The sequence below is a fragment of the Suricata suricatta genome, chromosome 10 (genome assembly GCF_006229205.1).
Source record: "Suricata suricatta isolate VVHF042 chromosome 10, meerkat_22Aug2017_6uvM2_HiC, whole genome shotgun sequence".
Classification (NCBI taxonomy): domain Eukaryota; kingdom Metazoa; phylum Chordata; class Mammalia; order Carnivora; family Herpestidae; genus Suricata; species Suricata suricatta.
The window spans coordinates 119,753,394-119,777,238 of record NC_043709.1 but is presented as its reverse complement, the minus strand read 5'-3'; the positions used below and the strand labels follow the sequence as shown (position 1 = coordinate 119,777,238).

General features: G+C 37.3%; 1 protein-coding gene and 1 pseudogene across 13 annotated transcripts in view; both read right to left on the bottom strand.

The window, feature by feature from the left end:
• The window catches only part of MLLT10 (MLLT10 histone lysine methyltransferase DOT1L cofactor), a 235,419-nt gene that overhangs the window by 75,431 nt on the left and 136,143 nt on the right, over positions 1-23,845 (bottom strand). For all 13 annotated transcript variants that reach the window (XR_003914122.1, XM_029953345.1, XM_029953343.1 and 10 more), the window contains 2 exons: positions 20,284-20,379; positions 1,644-1,896 (listed from right to left, as the gene is read on the bottom strand). Coding sequence is in view for 12 of the 13 variants with exons in the window: in XM_029953345.1 (XP_029809205.1) it covers positions 1,644-1,896; positions 20,284-20,379 (349 nt within the window). In the remaining variant the exon portion in view is untranslated. The remainder of the gene's footprint in view (positions 1-1,643; positions 1,897-20,283; positions 20,380-23,845) is intronic.
• On the bottom strand, positions 22,286-22,446 carry LOC115305760 (annotated as a pseudogene).

Here is a 23,845-nt window from a genome sequence, read left to right as displayed (position 1 = left end):
TGAAAATTGCCTCAGATATGAAAACATAACACATTCTACCATGTCTCAACAAAAATAGGAAAAGACTCTTCAACATTGTAAACTTTAAGCAAATGAGGAATTTCTTTTCTAAATGGATTAGTACTCCAAAGATTAAAAACCAAAAATGCAATTTTTACAATGGAAAATAAGGTCTTAATTATAGAAATGATAACTGAATTCTGCTAATATCACATTCAAAATGTAAATAAAGTTACATTAAAAAATAATTAAGGTTTTAGTATTTATTTCCCACAGTGGCATAAAAATAACAACAAATATAAAGTAAATTTATTAAAATAAAACAGCAGATTTGGCAATTTATTTATTTTTCTACTTATCTAATTTTTGTTGCAATATAAGGTAAAAATAAAAAAATTTAGGACTTGAAAATTCTGAAGCCCAAAATAATTTGGTTTAAAATATATGAATAAACTTTTTAATAGAAGATCAGCATTTAGCAATCTCTCTTCATATTCAAATTTTTATTAACAGCAAAAGCTTAAAGAGAAAGACAACTTCCCCCTCATTTATTCCTCGGTGGCAAAAAAAAAAATCGAGGAAGGAGGCATGTACTGTATACTTTACTAATACATTTATCTTCAACAGTTTTTAACATTTATATTTCTCAAATTGTTTATGTTCAAGTTAAAAATTAACACAAAATAGGGGTTCCTGAGTGGTTCAGTCGGTTTAGTGTCCGACTTCAGCTCAGGTCATGATCTCACGGCTCATGGGTTCAAGCCTCACATCAGGCTCTGTGTGGCAGCTCAAGCCTGGAGCCTGCATCAGATTTTCCCTCTCTCTCTGCCCCTCCCCTGCTCACACTCAGTCTCTCTCTCTCAAAAATAAACAAACATTAAAAATTACGTTTTTAAAGACTAACCCAAAACATAGGGTTAATGGATTGTAAAGTTTAGCTGCGTTATTCTGTTCTGATAAAATAGGATGACCACACAGAATAGAGCTAATTTGAGTTTTAGTTAAATAACAGATAATTTTTTCAGCATAAATATATCCTGTGCATTTCTTTGAGACATCCTGAAAAATAATTTGTTAAACTAAAATTCAAAATCATATGGGCATCTTGTTAAAGTAGCCTTACCAAAAAATATGTAAGCTTAACAAAATTCTGCTTTAAACCTCAAACCTTATAATAAATGCATTAATAATCAATAACTATTATTTACTGGGAATTATTTAGATTCCCTACGAATTACCCAATCCTTGTTACTACTAAAACTATATGCTTTAACTGTTTTAGTGTTTAATTAGGAAAGGTAAATGATAACAATTTATTAAAAATAAAGACTGTGCTATAAAGCAGAAAGGAAAACTCCAGCTTTTATTGTTTTTTCTCCCCAAACTTAAACTTTATTCCACATCTATTTAAACATTAAAATTACAATTCAGCTTTGGAAGCACATGTTATAACATAAAAGGTCCCAGAAACATCTCAACAAGGAAGACTACTCTTACGTAATCTCACTACAGCAACTATTCATAATCTCCAATGATTCATTAGTTATAAATAAAAAATAAATTATTTTACAAAACTTAACTGCTACTGATCATCGCAAGAACAAGTAGTTGAACTAAAACATCATTAATTGTATAATTAATACCTTGCTGGAAAGGACTAGCTGCTGACACAGTCGTTCCTGGGTTTCGGCCACCAGGCTTTCTTCCCCTTTGACCTGAGCTGTGAGCTGAAGACTTCTTCCCTTTGCCCTCTGACCCTCTAGCCTCTGAAACATCTTTTCCACTAGTTGTGTGCGCAGAGACTTCCTGGAAGTTTGCATTTGTAAATCGAGCCGCAGTATCTTCCAAACGCTTCAACGATCCAGATATAGAGTTGCTGCTAGTGCTCGTATAAGTCTAACATTTTGATTGAGAAAGAAGTTGAAAGAAAAAAGAATTGATTAGATTTTAGCTATAGGTAGGTGGTGGGGGAGGTACATTAATAAAAAATAAATAACTGGCTTGTATGATAAGAAAGGATCAGTTATAAAGTAAGTGATCCCATGTAAGAAAATCATGTAAAAACAATTTTTTAGTCTATTTCAAAGACTTATAAGTTGCAGCAATAAGTAAAGTACATGTTAGTTACAGTTCTTCAGAAAATTCAACGGTACTGAAGGTACCTCCTTCTCAAGCAACATAATTTTCAACAAGAAAAAACTACTTCTTCGTATTCATGAAATTAAAATCAGCTTTAATGTTCCACACAAAGGCAGCAATAAGAGAGAAGTGCTATAAATTCATTAGGAGACTATATCCATGAGATTATAAGACTTCAGCAAAGGTCAGAGCAAGAATCTTTAATTTAGGTGAAGGCTACTTTTCAAAATAGAAAGATTAAAACGTTTAAAACAGAAACCACTTCTTCCAAGTATTAAGATGAAGGAACGGTTATACGTTGTGGTTAAGACTTTTAAAAATAAAAAGCATTGGGGTGCCTGGGTAGCTCAGTCAGTTAAGCATCTAATACTCTTGATTTTGGCTCAGGTCATGATCTCATCTCAAGGTCATAAGAATGTGCCCAGCATAGGGTTCTGCACTGAGCGTGGAGCCTACTTGGGATTCTTTCTTTCCATCTTTCTGCTCCCTCCTCCCCACCCCTGAAAATAAACATTAAAAAACAATTAAAAGTATTATATGCCCTAAAATGGATTTGTAATCACCCCCATAATCTAGATGCTTAGGAAAAATGCAAAATAAAGACCTCTTTAAACAATTAGTTTCCAGTCATTTCCAGTTAGATTAACCATCACTTTTAAGACAAGGTATATGCAAATAATCATAATTAAATGACTACAAAATGTGAAATGTGTTCAGATGTATATTTACCAACATGCTTCAAAATAAAAGGTTTGGGGCGCCTGGGTGGCTAAGTCCATTAAGTATCCAACTCTTGATTTCAGGTCAGGTCATGATCTCATGGTTCACAGAATCAAGCCCAACATCAGGCGCTGCACTGACAGCACAGAGCCTACTTGGGACTCTCTCTCTCATTCCTCTTTCTGCTCCTCCCCTGCTCATGCTCTAACAAAATAAATTAAACATTAAAAAAGAAAAAAAGAGGGGTGCCTAGGTGGCTCAGTCAGCCAAGCATCCAACTTCAGCTCAGGTCATGATCTCACAATTCATGGGTTTGAGCCCCGCGTCAGGCTCTATGCTGACAGCTCAGAGCCTGGAGCCTGCTTCAGATTCTGTGTCTCCCCCTCTCTCTCTACCCCTCTTCCGCTAGTTCTGTCTGTCTGTCTCTCTCAAAAATAAATAAACATAAAAATAAGTAAGTAAACAAATAATAACATCTCTGATGTAATACAAACCATTTAATAAAACCATCAGATAAATGGGAAAACGAAAAAGATGATAAAATCAGGTGTCAAAATAGTGCATTTTTAGCAAAATAAATGTTCAAAATGAGGATAGAAAGAGTACTTCAAATGCTTTGAAAACTACTTTTCTGCTACTTGCCTCCTGATTTAGTCCTCACCCCACATCATCTCACTGTCAAACAGATTTTCATCATCAAGTCCAAGAGACATTATCTCATAAAAACAAACTAATCACTATTCTAATAGCCTAGAATCCATATATGTTAAAGAAAGGTCCCGAAGTAAGTTGTAGGAGAAAACCAATCATGTTTAGGCTGATTAAGCTTCATGGATTACTTTATGTCCAGTTTCGGCTCAGGTCATGATCTCCCAGCCCAGGAGTCTGAGCCCCACGTCAGGTTCTGTGCTGGGAGTGAGGAGCCTGCTCTCTGTCTCTCTCTGTCCTTCTCCTACTTGCACACTCTCAAAATAAATAAATTTTAACAAGCGAGGAGAGCTAGGTGGCTCAGTTGGTCAAGCGTCTGACTTCAGCCCATGTCACCATTGCATGGTCAGTCAGTTCCAACCCCGCATCTGGCTCTGGCTGGCAGTGTGAAATGTGTCTGAGATTCTCTCTCTACCAATCCCCCTCCCCTCCATGCCTCTCTCCTGCTTGCATGCTCTTTATCAAAATAAATAAATAAATAACTTAAAAAAAAAAACCTTCTTGGATTACTTTAGAAACATGAATATTTTCCATGCTGGGCGGGTCCCTTTGGAAACCACCAACTTTAATTTTCAAATACTTTTTTCTAATAATGAATTGAGGTTCTCCATGCCACTCACATACAAACATAATAAAGTTTAAAAATCATCTAAAGACATCACAGTGATGTTCTTCATTCATGTACTTTGTCCTAGGATCAAATAAGCCAAGAAAAAAAACTGGGTGGAGAACCAAACAAAAAATATACTATTTCCACATACCAATCTAAACTAGGGTTGGTCAATTCTCCCACTCATTGAATACAATATCCTTGCTTTTGCTTACCCTTGAAGTATAAATATGTCCATAAATCCAATGAAAACATGCCACATGGAAGAAAAGATATTACAAAGAAAGCAATGAATGGAAATTAAGCAAATTTCACTGACAAAAGTTATACTAAAAACCATTATGTTTGCTTTTTTAAAAACTTGATTATTTTCTAAGTTTCAAAAATTATCAAAAATTTCTTTAAGAAATTTTTTAATTTTTTAATATTTTAAGAGAGACCCCAAAAAAAAAAAAAAAAAAAGAGAGACCCCATGTGAGCAGGGTAGGAGCAGAGAGAGAGTGAGACAGAGAATCCAAGCAGGCTCCAAGCTGTCACAGTGCAAAGCCCAACGTGGGGCTCACATCCAAGAACTGTGAGAAGTTGGATGCTCAACTGACTGAGCCCCCCAGGTGCCCCCCCAAATATCAGATTTCTTAACAAGAAAAATATAAAACTTTAGCTAAAGATTCTAACCATTCTTTTTAAAAATTATACATAACAAGGGAGGAGGGGGGAATCTGTATGCATTTTACTCAAAATGAGATTGGCACCTTAACTCCACCTTTGTAAGTTAATTTAAGAGTTACATGTTCCAAGGCGACCTGGGTGGCTCAGTTAGTTAAGCATCCAACTTCGGCTCCAGTCATGATCTCACAGTTTGTGACTTCCAGCCCTGGGTCGGGCTCTGTGCTGACAGCTAAGAGCCTGAAGCCTGCCTCCCCACTCTCTGCCCCTCTCCTGCTCGTGTTCTGACTCTCTCTTCCCCGTCTCTTAAATATAAATAAACACTAAAATCTTTTTAAATTAAAAATAAAGAGTATCTGTTCCATAATATGCAGTTTAAATAATATGGGACTGTGGAATTCCATTAGAAACACAAAATCTAATCAAAATCAAAAGGTGGAAAAAGAAGGGAGGGTAGTGGGGGAGGAGCTGAGACCCAATGCATAACCTGCTGCCACCAATGCACCTCTTCGTGTCTCACCACCTAAATAATTCTTGTCGTGTGAGCCTCTCATGGCTCTGAGAGCAGTTCCAGGGCTTACAAATACACATTTTCCATGTAATGTACATTAACCTATCAAATACAAAATACTTCATTTGGAACTCGGCTTAATAAAATATAGTCTTTTTTCCCCCTTGTCCACTAGAGATAAAACTGCATATTTGGTCTTATTGAGACTCTCTAAGGAAATGCATATATACTCCGGTTTATATTGTGATTTACAGACAAATTAATGAATCTTTTACAATAAATATTTAGAATATGCATAATTTTTGTTTCATGGCTAGCTACAATTATTAGTCCTCAGAAAAGATGCAATTGGTATACCTACTAAACAACATTTACTGGGGCCAAAAATACCCCCAACGTCCAAAAACTTTAAATCAGACCCAGAATTCAACAATGATTCTATACCAGGCTAGCCAAAACACCCGGTACTTTCAAGGTTATGGAAGCCTGTAATCCACGTTTGGAAGAAAGCGGCAGAGGGAAAAGTAACAGCCGGCAGTTGTATGTCTTCTGTCGACACGATCAAATATCATAATCTGGCTAAAAAATTTAATTATGTAATGTTCAAGTGTCTTATAAGAGGCACAATTTTTTTCACACACAGTTCTAAGAACAAAGCACAGAAACTATCAAAAATGAAGCACAGAAGGAATGAAGACTTTCACAAGGGAGTCTGGGGGAACAGGGAATCCATGAGATGCGGACAGTGGTAAACAGCCTGTGTTACTGGAGTACCCAAAGGAAAGTAGGAGGGGAAAAAATATAAGAAACAAGCAGGGGAAAAAATTCCAAAATATGATGAAAACTACAAAATCTACTACTGACCAACTAACTCCAAGCATAAGAAACATGAAGAAAAATCCACAAAAACACATCACAATCATACTGCTTTATCACTAAAAACCAACAATAAGGAGAAAATGATAAGAGCAGCCAGGGAGTTTAAAAGAAGGGAAAATAGATGCTTTTTTGTGCTAAGAAACAAAGATAAGAATGAAAACAGATATCGTATCTTCTCTGTCTCTTAGCATGAATGAATAGAGTTTAAAAAAAAAAACTTAAAAAAAATTTTTTTATTTTATTTTTGAGAGAGAGACAGAACACGAGTGGAGGAGGAGCAGAGGAGAGGGAGACACAGAATCAGAAGCAGGCTCCAGGCTCTGAGCTGTCAGTACAGAGCCCTGCGCAGGGCTCGAACTCACTAACCATGAGATCATGACCTGAGCTGAAGTCAGACACCCAACCAACTGAGCCATCCAGGTGTCCCTCTGTATCTTTTCTTAATAACATTTTCTTTTCTCCAATTTATCTTATTGTGAGAACACAATATATAATACACATATAAAATATGTGTTAATTGACTATGTTATTGGTAAAACTTCTGGGTTAACAGTAGACTATTAGAAGTTAAGTTTGGGGGGAATCAAAAATTATATGCAGATTTTCTACTATGCAGGGGTTCTACCCTCCACATTCTTCAAAGTTAAATTGTAACTGCCTTTCAGATTGAAAAATAAGCTAAAAGAACTAATCAGTAAAGCAAGACTATAATAAATGCTAAAAGCTGTCTTTTAGGCAGAAGAAAAACAAGAAAGGCAACATGGATCTACACAAAGTAATTGAGAATACAAGAAACAGTAATTATATAGGTAAATATAAAACTTTCTTCAGGGTGCTTGGATGGTTCAGTGAGTTAAACAACTGACCTGATTTCGGCTCAGGTCATGATCTTACAGTTCATAGGATCAAGCCCCATGTTGGGCTCTGTACAAACAGTGCAGAGCCTGCATGGGATTCTCTCTCTCCCGCTCTTTGCCCCTCCGTTGCTCATGTTCTAGCTCTCAAAATAAATAAACTTTGAGGGGGAAAAAAGACTTTTTAATTATTAAATCTTTTTCACTGAAGACTTAGAGCAAAGTGTTTTTTTTTAATGTTTATTTATTTTTGAGAGAGAGAGACAGCATGAGCAAGGGACGGGCAAAGAGAGAGGGAGAAACAGAATCTGAAGCAGGCTCCAGGCTCTGAGCTGTCAGCACAGAGCCTGACGTAGGGCTCAAACTCACAAACCATGAGATTATGACCCAAAATCAGACACTTAACCGACTGAGCCACCCAGGCACCACGATGTTTATATAAAATATATAAAAACTTAAATTATGGCAAAAATAGCACAAAACCAAAAAAAAGGGTGGGAGTTCAAATATGTAAATACTAAACTGTATATTCTTTTATGGTTTTTGAGAGAGAGAGAGAGAGAGAGAGAGAGAGCAAGCAAGTGCAAGAACATATGCATGCGCACGAGCAGGGAGAGGGGCCGGAGGAAAGAGAACGTCTTACACAGGATCCACGCTCAGTACAGAGCCAGACCCAGGTCTCGATCCCAGGCCTAAGGTCATAACTGGGGCCAAAATCAAGAGTTAAACAGTCAATATACTGAGCCACCCAGGCACCCCTGAACTGTATATTCTTACACAATATGTGAAATGGTGTAGTATCATTTGAAGGCAGATTTTGAGAAACTAAAACATGTATGACATAAACTCCAAAGCAATCAATAAAATAAGAATCATTACTAAGCAGCCAAAATGGAATCATAAAAATATTCAGTGACCAAGACAGAAAAAGATGAAATAGGCAGTAATAAGGATTAGTGAAGGACAGATTTAAATACAACAATATCAATAATCATATGTTAATTAACTAAACACTTCAGTGAAATGCAGAGATTATAACACTGGGAAAAAAAAACCTCAAGACTATATGCTGCCTATAAGAAAACTATTTTAAGGGTGCCTGGGTGGCTCAAGTCAGTTTATATCTGATAAATATAAACCTAACTGTATCTATAAATATGAAGACATTTATTGATTAAATATCAATGAGTGGAGGTGTGCCTGGGTGGCTCAGTTAAACACCTGACTCTCTATTTCAGATCAGGACTTGATCTCATGATCATGAGATTGAGCCCCAAGACAGGAGTTGGGCTCTGCGTTGGACATGGAGTCTGCTTAAGATTCTCTCCCCCCTGTGCTTCCTTCAGCAGCATATATACTAAAGATTCTGTCTCTCCTTCTCCCTCTTTCTCTCTCAGATAAAAGAAAAACAAGAAAACAAAAAAATGAATGGAGAAAGATATACCATGTTAGCAGTATTCAAAACAAAGTGAAAATACCTAATTAATTTCAGACAAAGTAGATTTCAGAACAAGGAAAGTTTTCAGGGTTAAGGAGTAACATAAGGATAAAGGTACCAATACTGCAAAGAGACACGACACAACAATCCTTAATGAGTATGTGCCTAACACCAGAGGATCAAAATACGCAATAACTGATAGAATTACAAAGAGAAATCGATGAATCCACTCTTACAGATGGAGGACATTTTAACACTCTTCTAGCAGAAAAGGACATATCCCCCATGCAGAAAATTAGTAATGACATAAATGAAGTGAACAACATCATTAATCAACTGGATATAACTGATGTCTGCAGACTATTCAATATCAGCACAATATACATTCTCCTTCTCCACAAGCTCTCATGAAACATTAATCAAGATATACTATCAGGGCACCTCGGTGGCTCAGTTGGTTAAGCGCCTGACTTAGGCTCAGGTCATGATCTTGTGGTTTGTGAGTTAGAGCCCCACGTCATGCTCTGTGCTGACAGCTCAGAGCCTGGAGCCTGCTTCGGATTCTGTGTCTCCCTCATTCTCTGTCCCTTCCCCACTCATGAGCTATATCTCTCTCAAAAATAAACAAACATTTAAAAAAAAAAAGATAGTCTCCCTTGGGGCTATAAACATACCTAACATATCTTAAAGAATAGAAATCATATAATTGTGTTCGCAAACCAAAATGAAATTAAACTAGAAATCAACTGACAGAAATATAGCTGGAAATCCCAGAATGTCTAGATTAACACAAGTCAAAGAAAGCTCAAGAGACTAAAATATTATTAATAAAATGACAATGAAAATACAACTTAAAATTTGTGGGATGCAGCAAAAGCAATGCTAAGAGAAAAAACCTTATATCAATACTCTTAAGCTTTCTCTTTAGTAAACAAGAAACAATAAGCAAATTAAATCAAAATAAGTAGAAGAAAAGAAACAATAAAAACTAAAGCAGAAATCAAAGACATTAAAACAGGAAATCAACACAGAAAAATCAACATAACCAAAAGCTAGTTCTTTGAAAATGCGGATAAAATTGATAACCTCTAACCAGGACAACTAAGGAAAGTAACAGAACACAAATTGCTAATGTCAAAAATGAAAGAGGGAACATAACTATAGATTCCACAGACATTAAAAGGATCATCAAGGAATATTATGAACAACTCTATGCCCCAAAATTTGATAACCTAGATGAAATGAAACAATGCTTGGAAGACACAAGCTGCCAAATGCACACAAGAAGAATTAGACAATGTCAACACACTTATATCTATTTAAAAACTGAGGGGTGCCTGGCTGACTCAGTAATATAGCATGCAACTCTTGGATCTCTGGACTGTGAGTTCAACCCTCAGTTTGGGTACAGAGATAAAATCTTAAAAAAAAAAAATCAGTCAATCATTAATAATCCACAGAACAGAAAGCACCAGGCCCCGATGGATTCACTGGTGAATCCTACCACACATTAAAGGAAGAAATAATACCAATTCTCTACAATCTTGTTCAGAAGATATAAGCAGAGGGAAAACTTCTTCATTCATTCCAGTAGGCCAACGTTACTGTAATACCAAAACAGACAAAAACAGTACAAGAAAGAAAGCTAAAGAACATCTCTCATGCAATAGATGCAAAGATCATCTACAAATGGTTAGCAAATCATATCCACCAATCTATAAGGAGAATTATATACCACACCCAAGTGGGATATATCCCAGAAATGCAAGGCTGGATCAACATTCAGAAATCAATTAATGGGGGGTGCATGGGTGGCTCAGTTGGTTTAGGATCCAACTCTTGCTTTCAGCTCACGTCAAAGTTTCTGAGTTAGAGCCCCATGTTGGGCTCTTTGCTGACAGCTCAAAGCCTGGAGCCTGCTTCAGATTCTGTGCCTCCCCTTCTCTCTGTTCATCCCCTGCTCATGCTTTGTTCTGTCTCTCCCTCCTTCAAAAATAAACACTAGGGTGCCTGGGTGGCTCAGTTGGTTAAGCATTCACCTTCGGCTCAGCCATGATCTCACGGTTCATGGGTTCCAGCATCACATCAGGCTCTGTGCTGACAGCTCAAAGCCTGGACCCTGCTTCAAATTCTGTCTCTCCCTCTCCCTCTCTCTCTCTCTGCCCCTCCCCTACTCACACACACACACACTCTCTCTCTCAAAAATAAAATATTAAAAAAAGCTGAGAAAATATTTAAAAAAGACATACCTGACATTTTTCACAAAACTAGAATAATACTAACATCTGTATTGAAACACCAAATACCCCAAATAGCCCAAGCAATACTGAAAAAGAATAACAAAACTGAAAGTATCAGAATTTCTGAACTCAAGATAAAACTACCAAAGCTGTTGTAAACAAAACACTATGATGCTGAACAAAAAACAGGCACATACATCAACAGAACAGAACTGAGAACACAGAAACAAACCCACACTTACGTTTATGTGGTCAATCAGTCTATGACAAAGGAAGTCAAGAATATACAATGGGGAAAAGATAGTAGCATCAAAAATGGGGCCGAAACTGGAAAGCGACATGCAAAAGGATGAAACCGGACCACTTTCTTATACCACACATAAAAATAAACCTAAATGTGAGATCTGAAACCAGAACAAAAACCTAGACAAAAACACGGGTCGTCACATCTTTAAAACTGGCCACAGAAACATTTTTCTAAATAGGTCTCCTCAGGCATGGAAAATATAAGAAAAAATAAACTGTCAGTGCTACATCAAAATAAAAGTTTTACACAGCAAAGGAAATCATCCACAAAACAAAAAGGCAACCCATTGCAGAAGAGTAGGGATCTGCCGGATCACCTGGGTGGCTCAGTCAGTTCAGCTTCTGCTTTCAGCTAGGTCATGATCCATGGTTCCTGAGTTCGGTCCCTGCACCAGGCTCACTGCTATCAGCGCAGAGCCCACTTCAGATCCTCTCTTCCGTCCACCACCCACCCCCCCGCTCACTCTCTCTTTCAAAAATAAACGGATATTAACAAAAAAAAGAGTAGGTATCTGCCAATAATATATCAGACAAAGGGTTAATATCCAAAATATATAAAGAATTTATATAACTCAACACAAAAGAAAAGTGATTGAAAAATGGACAGAGGACCTAAATAAACATTTTTTAAAAGAAGACATACAGAGAACCAACAGACACATGAAAGGATGCCAACATCACTAATCAAAAGAAATATGCAACTCAAAACAATATCACCTCATCCCTATTAGAATGGCTAGCATCAAAAAGACAAGAAATAGCAAGGTTGACAAAGATGTGGAGAAAAGGAGCCCTTTGTGCACTGTTGGTAAGAATGTAAAGTATTAGAACCATCGTGGAAAACAGCATGGAAGTTCCTCGAAAAGCTGAAAACAGATTTCAGAAGACAGCTAAATAACCCTTTTATTTACATACAATAAAGTTTTCTATTCTTCATAGAAACACCAGATGATCCAATAACTACACTACTGGGTATCTGCTACCCAAAGAAAATAAAAACATTAATTTGAAAAGATACTGCACATTCTATTGTTTTACCAGCTTTGCAACAGCCAAAGTTTGGAAGCTACCCAGTCTCCACTAACAGCTGTATAAAGAAGATGTGGTATTCATATGGAAAGGGATGGAACACACAACGGGGTATTATGCAGCCATATAACACGAGGAGATCGTGCCATCTGCAACAGGGATGAACCTAGAGGGTATTACCCTAAATGCAATAAGTCAGTCAAATACAAATATCATATGATTTCCTTATGTGTAGAATCTAAAAACCAAAACAAATGAATAAACAAGCAAAAAGCAGAATCAGACCTATAAATACAAAGAACAAACTGATGGTTGGAAGAGAAGAAAGGTATGGGGGGGCGGAGCAAAATGTACAAAGGAGAGTGGGAGACACTTGCTCCCAATTACGGAAAGAGTAAGTTATAGCAACTAAAAGAGACAGCACAGAGAATATAGCTGATGACACTTTAGTAGCATTATGAACCTAGTTGGGATTCTCTCTCCCTCCCTCTCTCTCTACCCCTTTCACACTTGTGTATGTACATGCACTATCTCTCAAAATAAACAAACACACTTATTAAGAAAAAAAGAGACATACCTGATAAAAACTTATTTAAAATATATAAAGAATCCTTCATAAAATAACTGATTTTTTAAAAGGCCAGAAAATCTGAACCCTCACCAAAGATGATACAGAGAAAGCAGTGAGCACTAGCAAAGAAGCTCCACGTCCCGTGTCAGCCGAGAAATGGAAATCTGGACAATGAGCGGCCACGATATGCCTATCGGGATGGCCAACACCCAGAACACTGACAGCACCAGATGCTGGTGCTGTGTAGAGAAAAAAGAACTCCCAGATCGTGGTTGGTGGGAATGCCAAGGACTCAGCCACTTTGGAAGACAGTCTGGCTGTTTCATACAAAATTAAACATACTCGTACCATATTATCCCACAATCACATTCCTTGTGTGGAAGTGAAAAATTACATCGACACAAAAACCTGCACACAGGTATTTATAGCAGCTTTATTCATAATTGACAAAACCTCGAAGCAACCAAGATTTCCCACTGTAGGTAAGAGGATAAACAAACTGGTACATCCAGTCAATGGCATATCATTCAGTCCAAGAGAGAAATCAGTTATCAAGCCCTGAAAAGACACGGAAGAATCTGAAATGCATATTACTAAGTGAAAAAAAGCTAGTCTGAAAAGCTATATACTATGATTCCAAACTACATGACATTTTGAAAAAGTCAACAGTATGGACACAGTAAAAAGATCAGTAGTTGCCAGGAGCTAGAGAGACTGGGAAGAATGAATACAGAATAGTGAAACTATGCTGTACGATACTATTATGGTGGATACATGTCATTATACATTTGTCCAACCCATGGAACACACAACACCAAGAGTGAATCATAATGTCAACTATGAACTTTGGATGATAATCATGTGTCAACACAGGTTCACCGGCAGGAACAAATGTACCACTTTTTTGAAGGATGTTGATAATAGGGAAGGCCATGTGTGTGAGAATAGGAGGAAAGGGATATAGGAGACGTCCTAGAACCTGTCTCTCAGTTTGCTCTGGACCTGAAAATGCTCTAAAAAATATGACATCTTAAAAAGACTAAGAAAAAGACATGGAGGAAACTTTAACGCATAAAACTACGCAGAAGTCAATCTGAATAAGCTACATACTGTATGAGTCCAATTTTATACGACAATTTGGGGGAAAACTATGGAGACCACTAAAAAAACTAGTGGTTATTGGGGTTTGAAAGGAAGGAGGAAAAAATGGGCAAAACACTGAGAAGTTTCAGGATAATAAAAGTTCTGTAGGATACTACAGTGATCAAAACTCACAGAATTGAACATACAACACCAAAAGTGAACCCTAATATCAACTATGGATTTTGGGTAATAAGGATATTTCTATAATAAATACATCACTCAGACAGTGGGGGAAGATAATATGGGACAGAGGGTACACTGGAACTCTCTATACTTTCCACTCAATTTTCCCGTGAATCTAAAACTACTCTAAAAAATAAATATTGGTATTGCCAGAGGCAGGGGAGGCACTGGGGAATGAGAAAAAAAAATGGATGAACTGCCTTTGTTTTGGTTTAAATTCAAATAAGCTGTATTAAAAAAAAAAAGAAAAAGAGAGCTAGAGAGCTAGTTGTCTGCCAGTAGATTGCCAGGCGAAATTTCCCTGCCCACATAACACTTAACTCTACCCATTAATCTACTCCTTCTGTAATTTTTGTGCATGAAAACTTCTTTTGAGTATTCACTTTCTAAATATGGAAATTTTATTTGTAAATTTCCAAAGTTCCTTTATGAAAATGTCAGTGCAAAACAAGCATCAATTGCAGATTCTAAACTAGAAAGTATGATTCCATTCTTACCAAATACATGATGCTTTAAAATTTAAAAGTTTATTAATGTTTTTAAACTGCCTATATTGAAAAAAAGGCCTCAAATAAATTCAATCATCTCATACCTAGAAGAAGAAGAAGAAGAAGAAGGAAGAAGAAGGAAGAAGAAAGAAGGAAGAAGAAAGGAGGAGGAGGAGGAGGAGAAGAAGAAGGTGGTAAAGCCAAACCAAGCAACGGAAAGAAAAAATAAAATCAGAACAGAAATAAAAAATCAAATCACGAAACATTAAGCTCATTAGGGGGAAAAAAATCAATGATTCCAAAAACTAATAACTTAAGATTAATAAAATTCATAAACCTCTATCCAGCCTAGATTAGAAAAAAAAGATATAAACTGCCAATGTACCTCAAGAAGCATAGCCTTAACAGTTCTCTCCATATTAAAGAAATGGAATTATAGTTTTAAAAAACCTTCCCAAGAAAAACTCTATGTCCACGTGGCTTTAAAAGTGAATTCTAACAGAAGCACCCAGGTGGTTCAGTCTGTTAAGCATCTGACTCTTGATCTTGGTTCAGGTCATGATCTCATGGTTCGTGAGGTTGAGCCCTGCATCAGGCTCAGCACTGACAGCTTGAGATTCTCTCTCTCCCTCTCTCGTCTGCTTCCCTGCTTGCTCACTTGCTCTTGCTCGCTTGCTCTCTCTCTCTTAAAATAAATAAACTTATTTTTCAAAGTGAAGTAAATTCTACAATTTACTTTTCTCTATTTATTTCTTTATTAAATAAGTTCATAATTTTAACCTTAAATAATTAATTTCATTTTTTTCTTATTCTTAGAGATAAGAAATAAGTAAAGAAGACATTCTAAGAAAAGAAAACTATAGGCCAATATCTCTGATGAATGCAGACGCAAAAATTCCTTCACATTTCAGAAAGCTGAATTCAGAAGTGTATAAAACTGGTAAGGGGGCGCCTGGGTGGCTCAGTCGGTTAGGTGTCCAACGTCAGCTCAGGTCATGATCTTGCGGTCTGGTCTGTCTCTCACTCTGTCTCAAAAATAAATAGACATTAAAAAAAAAACTCTGGTAATATATCAAGACCAAGTGGGATTTATCTGGCTTAACAGCAAGAAAACAAAACCAATGTACTTCATCATATTAACAGATTAATAAAAGAAAAAAACACCCATATAGAAAAATTATTTGACAACATCTAATATCCATGGCTGATAAAAACTCCACAAATTAGGAACAGAAGGAAACATCCTTAACATCATATATAATGTTAAAAGATTACTTTCCTCCTAATTTCAAGAATAAACAAAGATGCTCACTGTCATCACTTGTACTTCACCATGTGATAAGAAATAAGGGGCATCCAGATCAGCAAGGAGGAAGTACAGTTGTCTAATATGTAGCTGGCCTAACCATCTGTGAAGAAAACCCTACAAAATCAATAAGCTATTGGAAATAAGAAACTTTTGGGGCACCTGGGTGGCTCAGTCAGTTAAGTGTCCGGTTTTGGCTCAGGTCATGATCTCACAGTTCATTGGCTCGAGCCCCATATGGGGCTCTGTGCTGACAGCTAGCTCAGAGCCTGGAGCCTTCTTCGGATTCTGTGTCTCCCCCTCTCTCTGACCCTCCCCTGCTCACTCTGTCTCTCTCGGTATCTCAAAATTAAATTTAAAAAAATTCTTTTAAAGGAAATAAACTTTCAACAAGTTTGCAGGATACCACATAAACATACGAAACTACAGAAATGTATTTCTATATATAGTAAGAAACAATCAGAAATTTATAAGAAAGATTATAACAGCATCAAAAACATCATTTAGGAATAGAGCTGAAAAAAGATGTATAAAATCCTGTATACTTCTTGTTGAGATAAATAAATGAGATGTATTGTGTTCATGGATCAGAAGACTCAATATTGTTAAAGGCATTAATTCTCCCTCAAAATGATTTGTAGATTCAATGCAGTTTGAATCAAAATACAGGCAGTTTTATTTCAACAACTAGACAACCAATCTGATTCTAAAATTCACATAAAAACACAACCCAGAATAGTCAAAATCACTTTGAAAGAGAAGAACAAAGTTGGAAGATGGATCCTACTTAACCTAACTGGTTATTTTAAAGCTACAATAATCAAGACAGTGTGGTATTAAATGTAAAAGCAGGGGCGCCTGAGTGGCTCAGTCAGCTTAGTGTCCAACAATTGATTTCTGCTCAAGTCAAGATCCCAGCATCACAGGATCAAGCCCCATGTTGGACTGTGCATTGAGCATGGAGGCTGTTTAAGATTCTCTCTCCCTCTCTTTGTACCTCTCTCTCACACCAATGCACTCATGGAAGGGAAAAAGGGAGGGAGGGAAGGATGGATGGAGGAAGGAAGGAAGGAAGGAAGGAAGGAAGGAAGGAAGGAAGGAAGGAAAAAGTAGATAAATAAATAAAAAGGATTTTGTTTTTGTTCTTTTTTTAATGTAAAAGCAGACAAACAGATCAAGAGAGAACAGATTCAAAAAAGAGACCAATACATATATGGTCAAGTGGGATTAAACAAATGTGGGTAAAGGCAATTCACTGGAGAAAGGAAAGTCTATCTCACAAGTGGATCTAGAAAAACTGGGTATCTTTAATTCAAGTAAGTGGACTCTGATGCACAACTCACACATACAAAAATTAACTCAAAATGGACCACAGCTCAATATGTAAAACATGAAAATATAAAACTTCTAGAAGAAAACACATTATAAAATGTATATACTGAACACTTAATTAAGAATATCTGCTTGAGGGGGCCCCTGGGTGGCTCAGTTAGCATCTGACTTCAGCTCAGGTCATGATCTTGTAGTTCACAAGTTCGAGCCCCAGGGCAGGCTATGCTAACAGCTCAGAGCCTGAAGCCTGCTTTGGATTCTGTCTCCCTCTCTCTCTGCCGTTCCCCTGCTCCCACTCCTGCTCTGTCTCTCTCTTAAAAATGAATGAACATTAAAAAAAAAAAAAAAGTCTGCTTAAGCCACTAAGTGGGAAAAATACCTGCAAATAATGTATGTGATAAAGGACTCACATCTAGAACACATAATTTCTCACAAGTTTCAGAAGACAAGCCAACAAAAGAGGACAGGTGATGGACAGACCTGAGCAGACCTTCGCCAAAGAAAATAAAGAAATGGCAAATACATACACGGAAAGATGCTGGACATGATTTTGTCATTAAAGAAGTGCAAACCGAAACCTCAATGAGAAAGTACTGCATACCGATACACTAGAAATGGCGAAGTTAACCATACCAAGGGGTGCAGAGAACATCGAGGAACAGAACTCTGGTACAGTGCTGGGAGAATCACTGAATGGTTCAACTGTTTTGGAAAGTAGTCTGATAGTGTCTTTTAAAATTAAGGATATACCTACCATGTGACCCAGCTATTTTTCCAAGAAAAATCTGTCCAAATTAAGATTTGTATTATATTTCTAGTAGCTTTATTTAATAGCTAAAAACTGGAAAACAATCTGAATGTCCATCAATTACTGAATGGATAATCATTATGGTATGTCCATACAATAGAAAGTAGTCAGCAATCAAGAGGAGGTATTGATACACACAACATGGATAAATTTCTAAGTATGCCAAGTAAAAGCAGATAAAGTGTAAATACTGTATGTTTCCATTTTTAACATTCTACAAAGTTCAAACTCAAACATTCAGATTACCATATAACTAAACATGATAGCTAGTTCTCATATTATTATGACACAGTTAACTTTTTTTTCCCTTTTCTTTAACTTCACTTCCAGCATATCCACAACCTCTTGGTTTTCGTCCAAACTCTGGCCCTCTTCTCGGATTTATTTGCTAGTTTCCCCTCTTCTCCCAGACCACTCAATACCGGCAGCCCTAGGGTGTCCTAAGGCCTTGTCTCCTCCCCACCTGCACTCACTCCTCCACTGACACCCACTCTCATGACTTTAAGGAAACTCTATAAGCATACAATTCCCAAATTTGTATCCTAAGTCTGAACTCTATCCCAAATGCCACACTATGCATGCCACTGGCTAATTAACATTTCTATTTGGATGTCTAATAAATATTTCAACCCTAACGTAGGCAGAACAGCCCAGCCAATACGTCCACATCCTAATCCCTAAAAATGTGATAGGTTATGTTAACAGCAAAAGGGCCTTCGCTAATTTAAGTAAGGCTCCAGAGGTTAAAATAAGAAAATCATTCTAGAGTGCCTGGGTGGCTCAGTTAGTTAAGTGTCCAGCTTTGGCTCAGGTCATAATAGTGCAGTTCACAAGTTCGAGCCTTAAGTCAGGCTCTGTGCTAACACCTCAGAGCCTGGAACCTGCTTCTGATTCTGTGTCTCCCTCTCTCTCTGCTCGTCCCCCACGCTCACTCTTGCTCGCTCTCTCTCGAATATCAATAAACATTAAAAGAAGTTAAAACAAAGAAAAAATTATTCTGAATTTTTCAGGCAGGTCCAATCTAATCTCATGAACCCTTAAAAGAAGAGTACTTTCTATGGCCAGAAGCAGAAAAAATGCGGCAGAGAAGTCAGAGAAATTTCAAGTATGGCCATTTCTGATTCTGAGATGGATGGACACCTGGAGGGACCGAAGAGAGCATCTAGAAGCTAAGGGCAGACCTCAGCTGAGAGCCAGAAATGAATTGGGCATAAATTAATAACCAGAATGAGCTTAGAAGCTCTTGCTCCCAGATAAGAACCCAGGCCACCCAACACCTTGACTTCAGCTTTGAGAGATCCAAGGTAATCAGCTGACCCCACCCCAGTCTTCCAGTCTACAGAACAGGGGATAACAAGTTTATAGTGTTTTAAATTAATAAATGTGTTCTGGTAGCAAGCAAATACTAATACTATATCCAAAACTGAATTCCTCATCTTGTCCTCAACCTACCACACCCACAGTCTTTCCCATCTTTGTTAACAGCAATTCCGTTTTTTTCTAGTTATCTGGTCCAACACCCTTTGACTCTTCTTTGGATTCTCTCTTGCTCTCACACCTCTCATCTTCTTTATGAGAAAGCTACATGGGTTCTCTGTTTAAATATATTCATCCCTCTCTCCATTACTGTAATAATCTCCTAATGGCTTCTGTGTTTCCAACCTTGACTCTCTACAGTCTACCCAAGCTACCAGAGGTCCTTACAAAACCCAAGTCAGATGATATTACATCTCAGTTCAGAACACACCAATGGCTTGCTTTTTAGTCAAACTAAAAAACCAAGTCCGTCCACTGGTTGGTGCAGCCCTGCATGACCGGCCTCTTCCCCAACCTCAGCTCGCACTCCTCTCCCCACTCCGTCTAACTATGTCCCATCACCTTCGCTGTCCCCATTTGTTTCTGCATTGGGCACAATTAACCTTTACTATAATACTTCCTATGAACCAGATACTGTTGTAATTGTTTTACATGTATTATCTTACTCAATTCCAATAATCATTTACCTAATTTTACAGATGACCTAACAACGTTACAAAGAGGTTAATTAACACTAAGTGGTAAAGCCAGAATTCAAAATCACGAGGGGAAAAAGCCCACTCTATTGCCAAAATTCTTAATCTCAGTGATGGCTCCCAAGTTATCAGCCTTACTTAATATTTTTCAAAACAGAGTATAAACAGAATGTAGGATAAAATAAGAAGAAATGGGAATCCTGAAGTGCCTAACATAGGGTTAAAGACGTAGGAAAAGTTAAAGGGAACCAGGACACTGAGAATGACAATACTTCTTAAAGGTAAAAGTCAGCACATAACTAGTTATTATATAAAACAAAACATGACACTTAAAACTTACTTTTTCTGTGGTAACAGTCAAAGAAGGAACCAATGCAGGTGATGGCTCTGGTTGCTTCTTGTGTTTCTGCTTGTGTTTGTCCTTCTCTTTATATTTCTAGAAATGTACAGAAATAAAAACCAATTTAAATAATAAACCATTAAGATGAGATTCTTTCATAATTCTGTTTAGTAACTCAAAATGGTAAGGAATACTTGACAAAAAATAAAAACATTACTTCCTTTTATTGTAGTCATATTATTTTATAAACAATGCTAGTAAAATAGTATTATTATACATTAAGATGTATAGTAATACTAGTGCAAATTATTTTAAGTGATTTCAGCTCACTTATTCTTGACCAACCTAAAATAATATATAAACAAATGGCGTCTATAATTATTTGCTGCATTTATATCAAGGAACATATATATTTTTTCTTCTCACAAACACCAAGGGGTTCCTCGGTAGCTCAGTTGGTTGAGCATCTATCTGACTCTGGATTTCAGCTTAGGTCAGGTTCTCAGAGTCATGAGATCAAGCCCCACATCAGGCTCTATGGTGAGTGTGGATCCTGTTTGTGATTCTCTCTCCCTCCCTTCCCCTCCCCCCACTCTCTCAAAATAAACAAACATTTAAAACAAAACAAAAAAACACCATATACTTTTGGTACATTTTATAAATTGCATTTTAAAATTTACATAGCACTTTGACATGCGTCATCACATTAGAATACACTACATCACTATGCATTAAATTGTATGTCCCACAAACTGGAAACCAGGGCACAGAAACTCAGGTAAGAAATTCTTTCCCAGGATTACTCAGAAAAATGAATTAATTAGCTTCCTCAAACCAAAATAATTTAGGATTGTGTGGGTAGCTCCATCAGTTAAGCATCTGACTCTTAATTTCGGTTTAACTCATGATCTCACAGTTTTCTAAGTTTGAGCTCAACGTTGACAGCGTGGAGCTGCTTGAGATTCTCTCTGCCCCTACCCCACTCATGCTCTCTCACTCTCTGTAAATAAATTTTAAAAAATTTTTTAAAATAATTTAAAGTTGTGGTGTGCTACTTTCACTTTAAAGTATTATAACTGGTGGACTTGGAACACCTGGGTGGCTCAGTCAGGTAAGTGTCCGACTTCGGGTCAGGTCATGATCTCACAGTTCGTGGGTTCAAGCCCCACGTAGGGCTCTGTGCTGACAGCACTGAGCTTGGAGCCTGCTTCAGATTCTGTGTCTCCTTCTCTGTGCCCCTCCCTCTCTCATAGTCTCTGTCTCTCAAAAATAAATAAAACATACAGCTTAGAGCCTGGAGCCTGCTTCGGATTCTGTGTCTCCCTCTCTCTCTGACCCTCCCCGACTCGCGCTATGTCTCTATCAAAGATATACATTTTGAAATAAAAATTTAAAAAATATATAGTTACATTTTAATTACAACAGATCTTAGTAATCACCACCCAGAAATCCTGCCTCTGTTTCTTTGTAGCAAGATGTCACTGCTCCTCCCATGCCCTCTTCTCCACCCACCATGAAGCTGCTTTAGCTTTGTGACTTGTTTTGGCCAAGAGGATGTGCACAGTGATGGTGTACAAGTTCAGGAGCCCAAAGCTTTATGAAGCCTTAGATGGCTTCCACCTTTGCCTCTTGGATTCTAGCCACCATGTAATAACCACTTCAAACTCTCTGATAGATAATCAAGTAGAGAATGAGATCCTGTGGAGAAAAACTGAAGTAGCCCAGCCTAGACCCAGCAGCATCCAACACCAGACATGTGAATAAGACTACCTTATTTAATAAAAGTAAAATGACTTAAAATGTCAAAAGGACTTTTAAAAAAAGCCTATATTACACTGCCCTGCCAGCCACCAGCTGAATGTAGCCTCAGAGGTAAACCCAGTTGATACCAGGTGGAAGCAAGATGAATTGTGCCTGAACTCTGCCTGTTATAAGGCACTATAAGTTGTGGGATGGTTTACCAAGCAACAGTGGCTACTTGAAAACAACACCAGAATACACAATTGGATAATGAGAGTTAAAAAAAAGTATAAATTACAATCTAATTTTAAAATGAGGTTCAAATGATCCCAGGTCTGTAAGTTTTATATCAATATTTTTCTCCCATAAAGATAATGAAGAAGCATTTTACACTTGATCTTAGCCAAAAGGCCGAGAAGCGATAATGAAGAAGCATTTTAAACCTTCATGTTTTCCTTCTTCAAGGGCTTTACTCTACAAGAGATGGGATGATTCCATGGAAACAGACGTGAACACATTATATTCCTAGTATGTAAAATATGAATCAAAACAGTCTAATTAGTTTCACTAAAGAGATAGGCTGATTTTCACTGGAAAACAGTATGGAGGCTTCTCAAAAAGTTAAAAAATAGAACTACCCTGGGGAGATTGGTATCAGTATCCAGTATCCAAATCTTGATCTCAGGGTCTTGATTTCAAGCTCCAGACGGAGGCTTAACTTAAAAAAAAAAAAAAGAATGATCCTATAATCCAGGGACTGCACTACCAGGTATTTACCCAAAGGAAATAAAAATAATGATTCTAAGGGATACATGCACCCCAATGTTTAAGCAGCTTTATCAGCAATAGGCAAATTATGAGTAGAGCCCACATGTCCATCAACTGACAAATGGATAAAGAAGATGTGGTATATATACACAATGGAATATTACTCAGCCATCAAAAAGAATAAAATCTTGCCATTTGCAATGATATAGATGGAGCTAGAGAGTATTATGCTAAGCAAAATAAGTCAGAGAAAGACAAACACCATAGGATTTCACTCATATGTGGAATTTAAGAACCAAACAAATGAACATGGAAGGAAAAGGAGGAGGGAGACAAACCAAGAAACAGACTCTTAACTAGAGAGAACAAACTGAGGGTGACTGGAGGGGAGGCTGGTGGGGCGACAGATCAGACATGTGACGGGGAATACAGAGGGCACCTGTGGTGAGCACTAGGTGTGCATGTACGTGATGAGTAACTAAATTCTACACCCGAAACTAGTAATACACTATACTTTAACTAGCTAGAATTTAAATAAAAATTTTGAGTAAGATCAAAAAAGAGAAGGGTGCCTGGGTGGGCTCAGTTAGTTGAGCATCCAACTCCTGATTTCAGCTCAGGTCATGATCTCAATGTTCGTGCGTCAGAGCCCTGCATCAGGCTCTGTATCGCCGAGGCAGAACCTGCTTGGGATTCTGAGTCTCCCTCTCTCTCTGCCCCTCCTCTACTTGCACTCTCTCAAAAATAAACAAATAAACATTAACATAAATAAAAATTTAAAAAAGAGTGAGAGACTGATTTTAGTAGAGCCACACAACAAAAGGATATTGCAGGAAAAGATTCAATTCTATGCAAATATTTAGCACATGATAAGGAAGGGATTCCAAATCTGCAAGGCAAGACTAAAATTACATAATAATGGTACTAGAAACACTGGTTAATGACTTGAGGATAAGTACATTATTCAAAATATAACAAAATCCAGATGTATTATTTTAAAGAGTTAAATAACAAACAATTGAAATTATCCATCCTAAATGGATGGATAGAAGAA